Here is a 13,959-nt window from a genome sequence, read left to right as displayed (position 1 = left end):
TACCAATGCGCGCCTGTGAAATAAACTCGAATTCCATTTCAGTTAGAACAAATTTCTTCAACCCCATTATAACTCTTTTAAACGATCAGCTACGGTAGGCAACAGTGGGCATTATTAACATGACTTTTGTTGACGTGGTCGAGTAACGCGAATGGAGCTCGCACATCCCTGATGGCTGAGACAAATGACTAAGGTGACTTAAATATTCAAAGACCAGAATTCTGCTTCTTTACCTTAGCCCGAGTTCCACCTTGGTATCTCTCCTTAAAGAAATATTCCCTGTCTGATCCAAATGTATACCCTAACAGATATGCTTTAGTCCACTCTTGTATATTTCCACCAAGATAGCCTTGAGTAGCTATTCCAGTGATGATCACAGCTTGCTGAAAATACGCTAGAAGATGTTCGGTCAACAATCTAGGGTTCGCTCGGTAGCCACCACTCTGGTTAAGTCTCGCTCGGGAAGGTCCGTACAATAAATTGTTGTTCTTATAAACAGAAGGAGCTGTAATTTGAGTGTCATTGATGCGGCCATCAGCAAGTCCCAGAGGTTTGTGGCAATCTGTGGGATAGAAATAAATGCAAACATGTTGAGGCAGAAGAGCAGTTTACACATGAATGGTCACACAAAGAGTCTTTTAAAGAGCCGTTGTCAGTAACTTTCAAGAATCCGGCGACAGGAGAGAAAATTCTAATTTCTTCTTATTTGCCCCAAAAGACCCTTTTGGTGAACTATTTTCAAAAATAAGATTCAAAAGTTCCAGCGAATTTTTATTTTGGCAAAAATTGGGAAAGTTTGAAATCGGCCTAAACGTGCCCGATGGCGTGATCAGAATTATGCAAATTAGTACATTTTCAAAACTCTCGTTCAAGACAAGGAAACGTTTTCTCGAGTGGATGTTTTCACAATAATTTTTTCATCGCTTGTGCTTGCTTCCAAACTATATTTTATCTCAACCTGAACATTCTTTCATTTGAAGTTGCCCACGTAAAGAATACAATGTTTGCTATTGAACTTAGATAGAGTGATTTTTGCCATATTTCATCGGGGGTATATTAAAAACACAGAGTCGATGAACTGTTGTAAACAAAAGGAGGAAATCACTGAGCTCCCACAATTCAAATGCACTACGACAATGGAGCGAAGCATTTGCAAAAACACAGCCGTGATTTAAGTAGAATTCAAGCCTTTTAATACTGTGACACGTTGCATAGCTCTATAACACGCTACAACGATTACTAGAGAACCAAAAAAACAAATAGCCGTGCCAAGAAACACAACACCTTGTGACAAAAACTAATAGCCGGGCCCGGCATTCAGTTACAACAACTACAGAATGAAGCTCATCGCGCAAATTGCGTAAATCTTAACAAAGGCAGTTGAATAAGTATCACGCACTTCAACGAGCGAAACCAAACCCAGCTGAAATACCCTCTGTGGCATCAAACACACCGTTGTTCACACAGAATAAGAAGTTATATTCAAAACAAGAAGCTGTTTTCAGCTTATACTCGGGCCATATTTGACTGCGTGGTGCGTAAGCTTACAATCTTTTGGCAGTGGTCAGAGTGGGACTTGAACCTGGAACTCCAGATTACAAGTCTAGGGCCGTACATAGGGGGGCTCCCGGCAGAAAAACTCAATTTTATAACGTAGTGTTTGAGTTTGCTGAGCTATTTCTTGTAGCCATGTTGTTTCGAAATCACAAGATTCTAATTCACTGAAATAATTTTCCTTCAATGGTAATTCCAAAAATATATATTTTGCAAAATCTTTCGAGGCAAAAGCCAGTACGAGTTTTCTTATGAAAATAATAATTTTGTAATTTGGGCTGCCTGTGGTTTAGACTGACTTCCTAGCGTGTGTTCTAGCCTTTTTAAATCTAGCTTACACGAGTACGTTTTTGCCAGAGCTAAATTGGTTTTTAAAGGCCTGTGCTACTCTCAAATATTTGTAGCGGGTCTGGGTATTTAATACAGTCTTGGATTTAACCATCGTATGTTCAACATCACGGGTTATTGTGATGAGTTTTGATTTTCCTATTTTGAATTTTCTTCATTTTAAATATGTCCTCTTAATATCTGCGTTCAACGACGGTGTTTTTGATGCCACATAGAGCATTTCAGAGAAGTCTGGTTTGGCTCATTTAAGTGCATGATAGTTTTAATTGCCTTTCTTGTTGAGATTTGGCAATGTTAGGACAAGAATTAATCATTGCTTGTATCGTGCAATGAGCTTCATTCTGTATCGTTGTTGCAACGTCAGGCCCGGCTATTAGTTTTTGTCACAAGGTGTTGTGTTTATAAAGCTATGTAACGTGTCACAGTAACAATAGGCTTGAATTATACTTAAATCACGGCTGTGTTTTTGCAAATGCTTCGCTCCACTGTTGCAATGCGTTTGAATTGTGGGAGTTTAGTGATTTCCTCCTTTTGTTTACAACAGTGCATCGACTGTGTTTTAATTTATCATTTTTTTTCTAGGAACAACGACTCGAAAGTGTTCAGAAGAAGGACAATGGAATAAGGCGAACTACAGTGACTGCATCTCTGTTGAGTTTAAAAAGTTGTATGATGAGGTACGTTTTATTTAAATTCATTTATCGAACCGTTTAGGGCGTATGGAAAGTTAGGCATTATTAAGTTCACATATGATTTAACGCCTTTCTGAGTTTCACAGATTTAGAACGGAGACCTCGTATTTTGTCAGCTCCTTTGTAGCTCGACGTTGTGCATTTGCATTGATACCCATCGCAGAGGCCATGAGTTTCAATCCTATTTAAGCATGGATTTTTTTCAGTAAATTTTCAACAGCTTAACTGTCAGCTAAATTACTATAATCCCTTTTATCTACAATTCATATATAAATATCATTAGTTGAGCGATGTGTACTGGAAATGACAACGATTACTTCAACTTTTCTTCTTAGCCTCCAATACACAAAAGTTTTACAATTAAATCAGCGAGCTAAGGAGGACAGAACACTTGTTTCTACCCTTTCTTCGTATAAACGTATAGATAGTTTTAGTTACTGACTATGAAAGCTCATTCTCAAATCTCTAGGAACAACACCAATATATTTGCCACTGCTCTTGGTGAAAAAAAAAAATCTCAGTATCATGTGAATCGTATAATCTGTAGTCTTTCTCCTCACCAATGATTTCTCGTGTTTTATTTTAGATGGAAGCAATTATGGAAGATCGCCAGTCACCACTCAATGCCCAACAAGTTCTTTCACAACTGGCAAATGTTTCTCAGCCAGTAAAGAATGATTCTCTGAGGCCGTTGCAGATTTACACACGGGATTTAACAACAGCGGTGGATATACTTGTTAAATTGGCTGAATATAATAACAATACCGCTAATGTGAGCTCAAAGGAAGATTTTGAGAATTTCGCAATAGTGGCCAGTAATTTGTTGGAATCGACGAACAAGAGAACCTGGAAAGCGCTGGACAAAGTAAGTTTTTAGAGCCAGGTAACAGAATTTATTAGCGGTTATTCGAGTGGTTTTCAATTGAGTGTCGAAAGTAATTGCGCGTTTGCTTTGGTTTTGCATGAATTAAAGCCCTGTGATTGGTTAACAAAATTCGCGCCACTTTTTCAACCAATGGGAATCCAAATCAAAACTAATCTTGTTTTGGCCGAACGCGTTTTCCCGCGTTTGGCGCCGGTTACATGTATTTACCTTGTATTCTAATTGGAGAAAGAAAAGACTATTTTTGAAGATGATATATCAATAACCCAACAGTGGAAGGTCATATCAGGTAAAAGCTGTAGCCTCGAGATACCAAAACCTTTCCTTTAAGGCCATTTTGTGCACGGAAGTAGATCGTCTCAAAGCTTTCAGGGAGAACGGGGTATCTGCTTCGTATAGGGTTTCAATGTTTGAATTCTTTTTGTATATCTCCTGTATCTACAGGCTGGTCAAGGTACAATTAAAATCTTAGTCAAGGCAGTGGATGACTATGGACTCGGAGTAGCTGTTACACTTAACGGATCATCAAAACCAAGAACCACTGAAACAAGAAACCTGGCAATGAGGATTGACCGCGTTGGCCTAAACAGCCCGGTATGAACAAATCCCCTTCATTAGTTACTTAACTACGAAGCATTGAATGCTTTGGGCTTGGAACAAAAAACGTTTGGAAGATTTCTTGGTAAATTTTGAGTGCTTTCTTTTCTCGATACTTCTTAATACTACACTCTGCAGACGATACAGGCTGTGTAAAATGTCAAATTTATTGAACAGAGATCTGCTTGGAATTTTTAATTCGAATGAAAGGACACATTTAAAACAGAGCCAGGAGAAAAGAACACGAAAAGTAGTCATTCGGTTTGAAGAAGACGATAATTTAATGTGTTTTCATATGCCGACTTTCTTGGCGTAAAGTAACTTATAACCACACTAATTTTAGATTTATCTGAAGTGATTAATTATTGAAAATACTTGGACAATAACATGTACAGGCTGTATTTTTGTTCAAACGTAAAATGTTTCGGGAATATGTTTGTTCAAAGGTTTGCTCGTCCTACAGCTTTTGTGATTAAATTATTCCGAAGTAAGCCTCCAGTACGTTGTATTTTTTCATTACAACTATATGTGACGGATTAAACGAAAAACTCCCCATTTATTTCTACCTGCAATATCACCTTTTTTCATCCATTAAAGGTGAGGGTCGAAGGCCTGAAGTTAACATACAAGAAAAGCTCCATCACCTTGCCCCCTCAAGCTTTCAGTTCATCTCAAGATTTTAGCGTCGTAACCTTGGTTTATCTGACGTTAAATGATGTTTTATCGCTCGCTAAAAACACTGGAGACAAAGATGACAAGCCTTTATCAGTCGATACAACCATAGTGTCTGCCATAGTCTCCCCTAAACCGCCAGACGTTTTCGACAGACCCGTTGAAATCGCACTTCAGAACAAAAAGGTATTTCTGTCAGGTTTTAAAGATTTGTCAATGTAGTAGGATATTTCCAAGTTGCTGTGAACCTCATTATGCATGAAAGCCGAAGCGTGGCTAGTTGCTACGATACTTAGCTCTAAATTCCTCCTATTGATTCTACAGTATAGTATTATTTTTCTAGTACAGCACTTATTTGGTGGTTACTGTGTGTTTTGTGTCGAATGTGTTTCATTTGTGTGTGTGTACGTACCGACCTAAACTAGTATTCTTACTTCTGCAAAACTGATTGCCTGTTTCCTTTAAGGACGGTGCCTACTAATACAGAAGAATTTTTATGTGGTTTATGACTATGCGGGAAAAGCAGGTCTTAACAAGGGCTATTGAAATCCAAAAAGAAAATTGGGGGTACCCACGCAATTTTTTTTAGAGATAATTAAGCAACAGTAAAACACAAAAGCAATGTATGGCATTTTTTTTTTTTTTCCAAATTGAAGATTTATTATCTCTGAAAAATGCATGGTAACCCCCAATTTTCTTTTTGGATGCCAAGGGCACTGACTAAGTTCTGCTTTCTCCTCATAGTTTTAAACCACGCGAAAATATCTCTGTATTAGTAGGCACCACCCATAGAAAACCTGAGTATCTCGAGATGCGCAGAACATATGCGCAGTAACAAAAGTAGGCATCGCCCATATCTCTATAGCTATTCCAGGTTGCCAGCCCTCATCTCTCTTTTTTAATAATAAATTAAGTGGCCGGAATTACTGTAATGTGACCGAATGAGGAAAAATAAGGCTTGTTGCCGCTGTTGGTAAGGCAAAACCTTTTATTTGAAAATTAGTTTTATTTGGGAATGAATGACTAATTTTCATAACAAAAACCTTGCACTTGACCTCCCTTTGATAACGAGGTTCAAAGCAACCCAGAAATTGCCTATTCAATAAGGTTTAGTTTTCATATTTTCTTGAAAAACTGATTTGCGCCTATTTTTTTCTCGGTGTTTGGAAACCGGTTGAAACAAGTGAACTTAGCACTCTTGTGCAGGTTTGCTGTATTACTTAGCTAACTGTACTAGTATTATATCCTTATGAAATATTTAATTTTGTATCAAGATGAGCATTCAATCCGTTGCTAACCAACAAGCGAAGTGCGTTTTCTGGCGACCAGGTGAATCTGCGATATGGAATTCCAGCGGTTGCAAGTTTGTTCCAGGAAAATCAAACGTCACTATGACAACATGCGAGTGTGATCACCTGACTATCTTTGGAGCCCTCCTGGATCCATATGGCTTGCCTGTAAGTAAGAGAAACTCGATTTCTGTTGAAGCTGTCAAGTTGCCTACGCGTTGTCGTTGCTGTTTTGTTTTTTTTTTTGGCGGGGAGGGGAAGGGGGGGAAGAGAAAAAGGCATCCACTGTACAAAAAAAGAAAAATGGCGACTGGTCCATTTACCCATAATTCTTAGCGCAAGAAAACCCTTAAAATTCTCATAACAATGCACAGAAAATTTCCCAAAAACTTTATACACAATGTTAATATTATAGAGATAAATTTCGCTAATACTATGGCTTTTATGCACCTATTGACTGTATTAAGGCCGATTTAGAATTTAGACGATACAACTTTGGCTTACCACTGTCGCATGCGATTTTTTGAGCGCGAGCTGCCTATTATTATTATTATTATTATTATTATTATTATTATTATTATTATTATTATTATTATTATTATTAGTTATTTATTAATTAATTGATTGATTGCTTGATTTTTAGGTAAGCAAAGGACTGGAAATCATCTCAATAATTGGCTGCTCTATTTCACTAATTTCCGTTGTAATCACCATGGCTGTGAATCTCTTCTTCCGGAGAATTTTAAAGACACCGAGAACAAAAGTACTGCTTAACTTGTGTGCTGCAATCGCAATTACTTGTGCACTTGTCATATTTGAAGGATTAGCGAGAAACAAAGTAAGCCTACTCATTGGTACAGATAGAGCGGCAAAATGAGTGCGCATGCTCGTCGCGGGTAAGCAATCTCGACCAACCATTCGCGGGTTTTGCCACAGAGGCAACAATATTTTTCTCCAGGAACTTTACCTACTAAGAAGGCGATGATAAGAAGTCCTAACTCGATAACAGGTTGTGCGAACTTCACCTGTTACCATAATGTATTTTTTTTTGTTCAATAACATATGTGGATAAAGTTCGAAGGAACCTTTCCTGACAGCGGCAATTTTGTCTATTTTGGTTTGGGCTTATGCCCGCAAAATGAAAACAAACAGTGGGAATTTTAAAAATGCCGCCATTTCGCCGCGGTAAGATTGCTCACGCGTGACGAGCATGCGCACTCATTTTGCCGCTATGTCATTAGCACAGTAAAGTTTACAGAGCATGCTCAGTATCGATGCTCAAGTGGCCATAGGCTATGGACTGACGATGTGCGGTTAGGAACGAGAAGCCGACTAAAAAAACCTGAGAAAAGAATTGGACTGGTACAATCAGATGTTAAATCCCGACGATAAATAAAGATTTAAAATGAGCATTTTGCCTTATAAACGAACAAGGAATGGTTCAGCCATGTAGTGATTTTATTACTGTTATAACTAATGGAGGAGAAAGCTCTCTTCACTTTTCTGTTTGAGAAAACAATGTAAAATAACTCTTCTGTGTTTTCCCTGTGACTCTCAGGTGGAGTGTCTTGTGGTAGCAGCTTCACTGCATTACTTCCTATTGGCCTTGTTCTCTTGGATGCTGTGCCAGGGCCTACTATTATTCATTAACGTCATGAAACCGCATCAGGCCAAATCCATTTTAAGTAGCAAGATCCAGTACTTTTACATTTTTGGATGGGGTAGGTGGCTTTTTACTGATATTGCTTACTTTCCCATAGGCTCATCTACCTGCTTTCAAAAGGAATATTTCGCTTATTAATTCCTTCCCCCCCCCCCCCCCCCCGTCCCATATAAGCCCTCCTCCATTTAAACTTGTTTCCTTTACACAAGTACTTTCACAACATTACGTACAACTTGGAATTAAAAATAAGAGTTGTATTGATTATACGGGCGTTGTTAGAGTTTTTTATAGTTGTTTTTCTTCAAAAATTGAACGAAAATCTCAATTCAATTTAATTAGTGGTTTCAAAGGCGTTAGAAATGAAAAAAGGATTTAGATTGTGCTATATATTAGCCTTACTTTATCTCTTATAGTGTCATTTCGAAGCATATGTTTAATACCGATTATAAATCCTTCCCCCCTCCGCACCTCTTTTATTTATAGCCCCCCGAAACCCTCATACGAACTTGTATAAGCCCAGAACATCAAATCAGGATTTTACGGTTTGCAATAAGATGTGTACTTAAACTTTCAGTTAAAGTTTTTTTTTAACTTAGTTTTGTTTTCATCTCTATTTTTTAGGATTTCCAGCCATTGTAGTTGCAATCTCATTGGCAGCTACTCAAACAAGCGGTTACGGTAAGGAAGACGTTTGCTGGCTTGATGTTGAAAGCGGACTCATTTGGGCTTTTATTGGGCCAGCACTTCTCGTAATTTTGGTGAGTCAAATTTACTTGCGTTGCCTTAGTCGACTTCATTCGACCCTTGATCAAGTTCTTTTATTCAGTCTTTGTTGGTTTGATCGATCGTTTGTTCGTTAATTTCTTCAACACTTTGTTCTATCCGGGGTCCGCTCATTCGTTTCGTTCATCACAACTCTACCCCCATTCCTTCCTTCCTTCGTTCTTTGATTGGGTAATTTATCACCTTTTGAGTTCTTAGTATAGGGCAAAATGACAAGTATTTTATGTATAAATCCTTTATTTATACATTGTGCATTCCACACTATTCAGCCTTAGTAGGCTGTAATGTATTTTTTTAAATAAACTATCTTAATTTTTAACTATCTTCAGTCATTTTTGGCAGTCTACCGAGCCTGTACAATTATTATAAGCATTTATTTAGTGTTATTAGTAGATACTATTTGCGTTACTTTAAAAGTGCATTCGTATGTTTTAGGTTGTAAAACAAAGCCACAGGCTATTGCTTAAAAACCCATCGTGCCGAAATAAAGTTATAGACAAGTATGGTATGGCATGGTATGGTACTAAGCGGTGAAATCATGAGGCCGGGCCCTGGGGTAGACTAATACACCACCTCCAGGACGGGCAATTTGGTAAAATGCCTCACCATTGCCCGGAATCGGGTCTAGACTGCAAGCAGTCCCTTGCTGGTTAGTCGAGAGGTCGCGCGAAATAGCCGAGCGCGAAAAAACTGGAGCGAACGAGCGAAGGGAGACTTGGAGAGAGGCGGGAAAAAGGGGAAAGGAAAAGAAAGGGACCCTTTCCTTCCCACCTCTCCCCCAGTCTCTTCTCGTTTATTTTTCCTCGCTCCAGTTTCGCTGCGCTGTGAGCGCACCCTCCCCTCTCGACTAACCAGAAAGGGACTGCTTGCAGTCTAGATCGGGTCTGCTGGAATTGACTGACCCATGAACTGTTTTCCACGCAGATAAATATCGTGGTATTCATTCTGATGATTTGTGTAACTGTGAGAGTAAAAGGAGCCGGAAAGAGCGACAATGACCGGCTTGTAAAAGTGAGAGCTGGACTCAAGGCATCCGTGGTCGTTTTGCCCTTACTTGGAGTCACTTGGCTGTTTGGACTTTTGAGTTTCAACTCAGATACCATCGCTTTCAAGTACATATTTACCATCTTTAATTCGCTACAAGGATTGATGATCTTCATATTCCACTGCTTGAAAGACAGGGAGGCAAGTAAGCAAATGCATGATGATGATGATGATGATGATGATGATGATGATGATAATGATGATGATGATGATGATGATGATGGTGATTATTATTATTATTCTTTGATGTTTACTTAACAATTATTACACGAGAGCACGTTTCGGAAATTTTTCTGCGCTGGCTTTATTGGTTTTCTTTTGAATAGCACTTTGTAAAACGTTTTCTATGTCGTCTTTAGAAATTCACGAAAACGCGAAGTTGAAGCCATTTTCAAAGATTGACCAGCTCCAGGTGTCGTCTATCGATTAATAGATGGCACCTTTGTAGCCAATCAGATTGCGTGTTTACGTAATAGTCGGTAACTGGGGTATGCTTAAATCATCTCATATCCAACAAGCGCGAGTGGAATAATTGTTCTATTAAAAGCAATTAAGAAATATTGCTAGATCTTGCTGATTTCGCTTACACCATGCCGGAGAAATAGCGACAATTTTAATTGTCGTACAATGGCTCATATGCCATGGCTGCTAAGCCAATCAAATGCCTAGAATTGCACTATACAAGGATCCAGTTTTTAACAAGCGACTGTTTGAATCAGTAGCCAAAAATCGATGTGCAAAACTTCAGTTCTCAAGCTCAGTTTTACAAAACTGTTTGCGCGAAGTCTTTTTCTAGCCCTTCTTGCATTTCAACAGGTCAAGAACGCAGTACAACTATGGCTACAGAAACGAAAAGAAGCACGTGACTTTCGAAACGAAGGTACATGAATTTCACCATCTGCATTAGCTACTGTAAAACACAAGTAACAGTTCGCCTACTAATGTCGTATTTTTCCTCACTGTAGTGATAGACCATCGCAGTTATTTCTACGTACGCAATTTAACCAGCTGCGATAAGGAACCCCAATTCTTTCATCGGCAGTTCAAATATATGAATTTCATGTATTCACCTTCATCTCTTTACTTCTACAAGTTCCCAGTGGGATTGATAGCTTACTTGGTTGAGCACTGCACCGGCATCGCAGAGGTCATGGGTTCAAATCCCGTTCAAGCCTGAACTTTTTTTAGGTTTTCTTTTCGCAGCTCTACTCCGACAACAAATTGACGGTAAATTGTCTGAAATAGTGTCTAAATTCTAAATTTTAGTTGAACTAGACGCATAACTGCGTGTACTCGGGCTTCTCCGTATGGAAATGAACTTGGTATGTCACGTTAGTGTCCCCATTTGCCTAAATACACAGAAAAAAAAACTGTTAAACAAACGGTTTTCTTTCGATGTTGTTGTGCCTTTTTTTAAGCATGCAATCTAGAGGATTTGGGTGTATTTGAACGAAGATATCATAGACAATGTCCCTAAGCTTTTTGCTTCTTCTTTGCGCTGTTTACATATCCTCACATGAGAATAATTACAATAAACATACTTCGCATAGCGAGATCTCATGTCTTTTCCCACCTTTGTTGTCACAATTGAATCGTTGTATAGAATTCCGGTTAACTAAATAGCTTTGTCTAAGATATCACAATTATCAAATGTCGAAATAACAGCGGTCTCTGCATAGCCATCTACATACAACATCAAGCGCTTGCTTCACTGAAGCTTTGTAAACAGATCATTTGCTCCGCTGACCTCTTTTAACCTTGCGCACGCGCAGAAGACGTCAGAGGGCGATTTGCGACTGGAGAATAAACTCGTGCCCATTTTAAACCTCGGGCTTTCCTTTGGAAGCCCGAGTAAAAAGTAGAAGTGATATCCATGTGTGCTCAAAGATAGATAGGATTATTGCCTATTTTCGATTTTCTATTTCCCTGGAGCCGCCATTTTAGATTTTATGAGGTCAGACGGTTGCCGCTATTGTCATTAAGCAGAAGTTTGTTTGTGCAATAAATGATATTACGTCATGAAATCCAAAATGGCGGCGCCCGGTAAATTTAAAATGAAAAAGAGGCGATAATCAAATTCTGTTTTGTCCGACACAGAAATATTACGTTCGCTCGCACGTGTTTTCCCGCGCTTGGCGCCTGTTACCTGTATTTGCTTTGAATTCTGATTGGTTCGTTGCGCTGTTTACACCTGTTGTGATTGGCCATAGTTATTTTTTTGGTTTGGTTTTACGACACTCGATTAAAAACCGCCCTATCTACATCTTACTGACTTCGTATGTTGCATTCCAGTTAGGGAACGACAAAAAGAGTGGGCAAAAAATGGGAAGCAAAATGATGATGTACAACTAAAGGAAACTGAAGAGTCGAGTCTCAAAGAGAATAAAGATCTGGAGTTAAATCCCCTCACCCCGTACAGTGAATAACACGTTTACTTTAAAAAACGTGTTGCCCCACTCGAAATAATGAATCCAAGATGGCTGAACTCAGTATATTACAGGTGAAACTTTGGTTAAGGACGGTGCCTACCTTTGTTACTGCGCATACGTTCTACTCATCTCAAGATACTGTGGGTAGTGCTCACTAATACAGAGATATTTTTGCGCGGTTTAAAACTATGCAGAGAAAGCAGAACTTAGCAAGTGCTCTCGGTATCCAAAAAGAAAATTGGGGGTAGCCATTCATTTTTCAGAGACAATAACGCTTCAATTTGGGAAAAAATTGCCATACATTGCTTTGTATTTTAGCACTTTTTAAACTTATTTTGTTTTATTTTTCCCTATGGATTCCACTAGCCCTGGCTAAGATCTGCTTTTTCCCGCATACAGGTCGTACAACATTGTTGAAAGCTTGTTGAATGCGTGTTGAATTAAATTTAAATCGATTTAAACTTTCATTCAACATCCATACAACATTTCCTTTGTTCTCAATCAAAAATATTGATTGGTGTTGAAGCCGTTTGAACACTCCGTTCAACATTTGCGGAACATCCGTTCAACTTTTGTTAAACGACGTATGATGTTGGTAAAATGTTGAAACCGTTTAAACGGACCTTTACATGTTGTGATCGGCCCCACTTCTGATTATCTTCCCTACCCATTCAATGTTTCCTTAATAGGCCATATCCGAGTTGCTGTGAACCTCACTATGAAAGCGAGGCTAAGTGCAAAACTTTGCATATGAATGAAAACTAATTTTCATAACAAAAACTTCGCACTTAGCCTCGCTTTCATAAGGAGGTTCAAAGCAACTCGGAAATGGTCTATTCTTCTACATTTTTTTAGCGGATCTACACCTTTCCTAAGCTCTAGCATTTTTTTCTCCATAATATTCGAGCAGATAAGACTGGATTAATTTACACAACTATGCCTGCTTAAAAGGCCTCCAAACGATCTGGGAGCGGTACAACATTCTTAGTATTTTGTTTAAAATGCACTAGTTAGGTGCCTCTTTTGTATTCAAAGTTGCATTTACTAAGCAACTTGTGTTATAACTGCATTGTAAGGTAGCCGATCGACAAATTTTGTACTTTCTAAATCCCTGTAATGTCAAAGGAAGGCGTTTTTGAGGAGAAGTTGTAAATTAGGATAACTAAGTTTAAATTTTTAATATTCTTAAATTGCTACTATTAGTATAAACTAGCTTTTATTTGTACAAGAACTTTTTTACAGTAAGCACTAGGTAGCACATCTTTAAATTGTGTCTCATTTAAAATTCCAGTTTTATTGTTTTTATGTGTCTGTTTGAAGCTATGTATATCTTTTGTGTGGGTTTGTGCTGATCTTGCCTTAATTCCTATAACTACGGTGACGGCAACAAGAACGTCAAAAAACGTCAAAAACGTCAAAAAACGTCAACTCTGCACGTGCATTACACTTTTTGGTACATCTTTTTTGCTGTTAATGCACGGCTAGGACGTGAAGTTCCTGATGGCACGTTTTATGAAGGATGTAAACACACGAAGAAGAATTTTTCTCTCTCTTTTTAAACTTGGGTGCGGCTCCAAGAATTCCACTCCAGGAAATTTCACTTACATTTGACATTTAAAACGAGTTGGAATAATTGCGAAGACGTTTAAAGAACCCGAATTCGTTGTAATAGGGACGTTTTCGCTGCTGTTGCCGTCGTCGTTGCTAAACTCCCTAATATTTAGAAAGGCCATTGTAAAAACTATTGTAAAGCAAGAATACAAATAAAAATTATTGTTGTTGTTGTTGTTGTTGTTGACGACGAGGCTTACCTTACTTATTAGTATTCAAACTGTGTTTACACCAGAGGAAAAGTTTCCGTTCACGTGACGAACGAGAAGCATTTTGGTCCAGGATTCGTTCTGGCGTTTGCACACAAAACAGTAATCTGAAACATTTTGTTGTATAAACGAGTGTTTTAATTAATCTGAGCACTTTTTACGTCATTTGCGTTCACAAATTGTAA

General features: G+C 38.5%; 1 protein-coding gene across 2 annotated transcripts in view; it reads left to right on the top strand.

The window, feature by feature from the left end:
- The window catches only part of LOC146455720 (adhesion G protein-coupled receptor L4-like), an 82,171-nt gene extending 69,284 nt beyond the window's left edge, over positions 1 to 12,887 (top strand). For both annotated transcript variants that reach the window (XM_085093867.1, XM_085093868.1), the window contains 11 exons: positions 2,485 to 2,579; positions 3,181 to 3,459; positions 3,922 to 4,071; positions 4,672 to 4,932; positions 6,021 to 6,203; positions 6,679 to 6,873; positions 7,594 to 7,756; positions 8,320 to 8,456; positions 9,406 to 9,666; positions 10,342 to 10,405; positions 11,818 to 12,887. In XM_085093867.1, coding sequence (XP_084949993.1) covers positions 2,485 to 2,579; positions 3,181 to 3,459; positions 3,922 to 4,071; positions 4,672 to 4,932; positions 6,021 to 6,203; positions 6,679 to 6,873; positions 7,594 to 7,756; positions 8,320 to 8,456; positions 9,406 to 9,666; positions 10,342 to 10,405; positions 11,818 to 11,951 — 1,922 coding nt within the window. In that variant the 3' untranslated portion in view covers positions 11,952 to 12,887. The remainder of the gene's footprint in view (positions 1 to 2,484; positions 2,580 to 3,180; positions 3,460 to 3,921; positions 4,072 to 4,671; positions 4,933 to 6,020; positions 6,204 to 6,678; positions 6,874 to 7,593; positions 7,757 to 8,319; positions 8,457 to 9,405; positions 9,667 to 10,341; positions 10,406 to 11,817) is intronic.
- Positions 12,888 to 13,959: the final 1,072 nt, after the last annotated feature.

Source organism: Pavona decussata, unplaced genomic scaffold, assembly GCF_977016875.1.
Source record: "Pavona decussata unplaced genomic scaffold, jaPavDecu1.1 SCAFFOLD_270, whole genome shotgun sequence".
In the NCBI taxonomy this organism is placed as follows: domain Eukaryota; kingdom Metazoa; phylum Cnidaria; class Anthozoa; order Scleractinia; family Agariciidae; genus Pavona; species Pavona decussata.
This window is presented reverse-complemented; position numbering and strand designations above follow the sequence as displayed.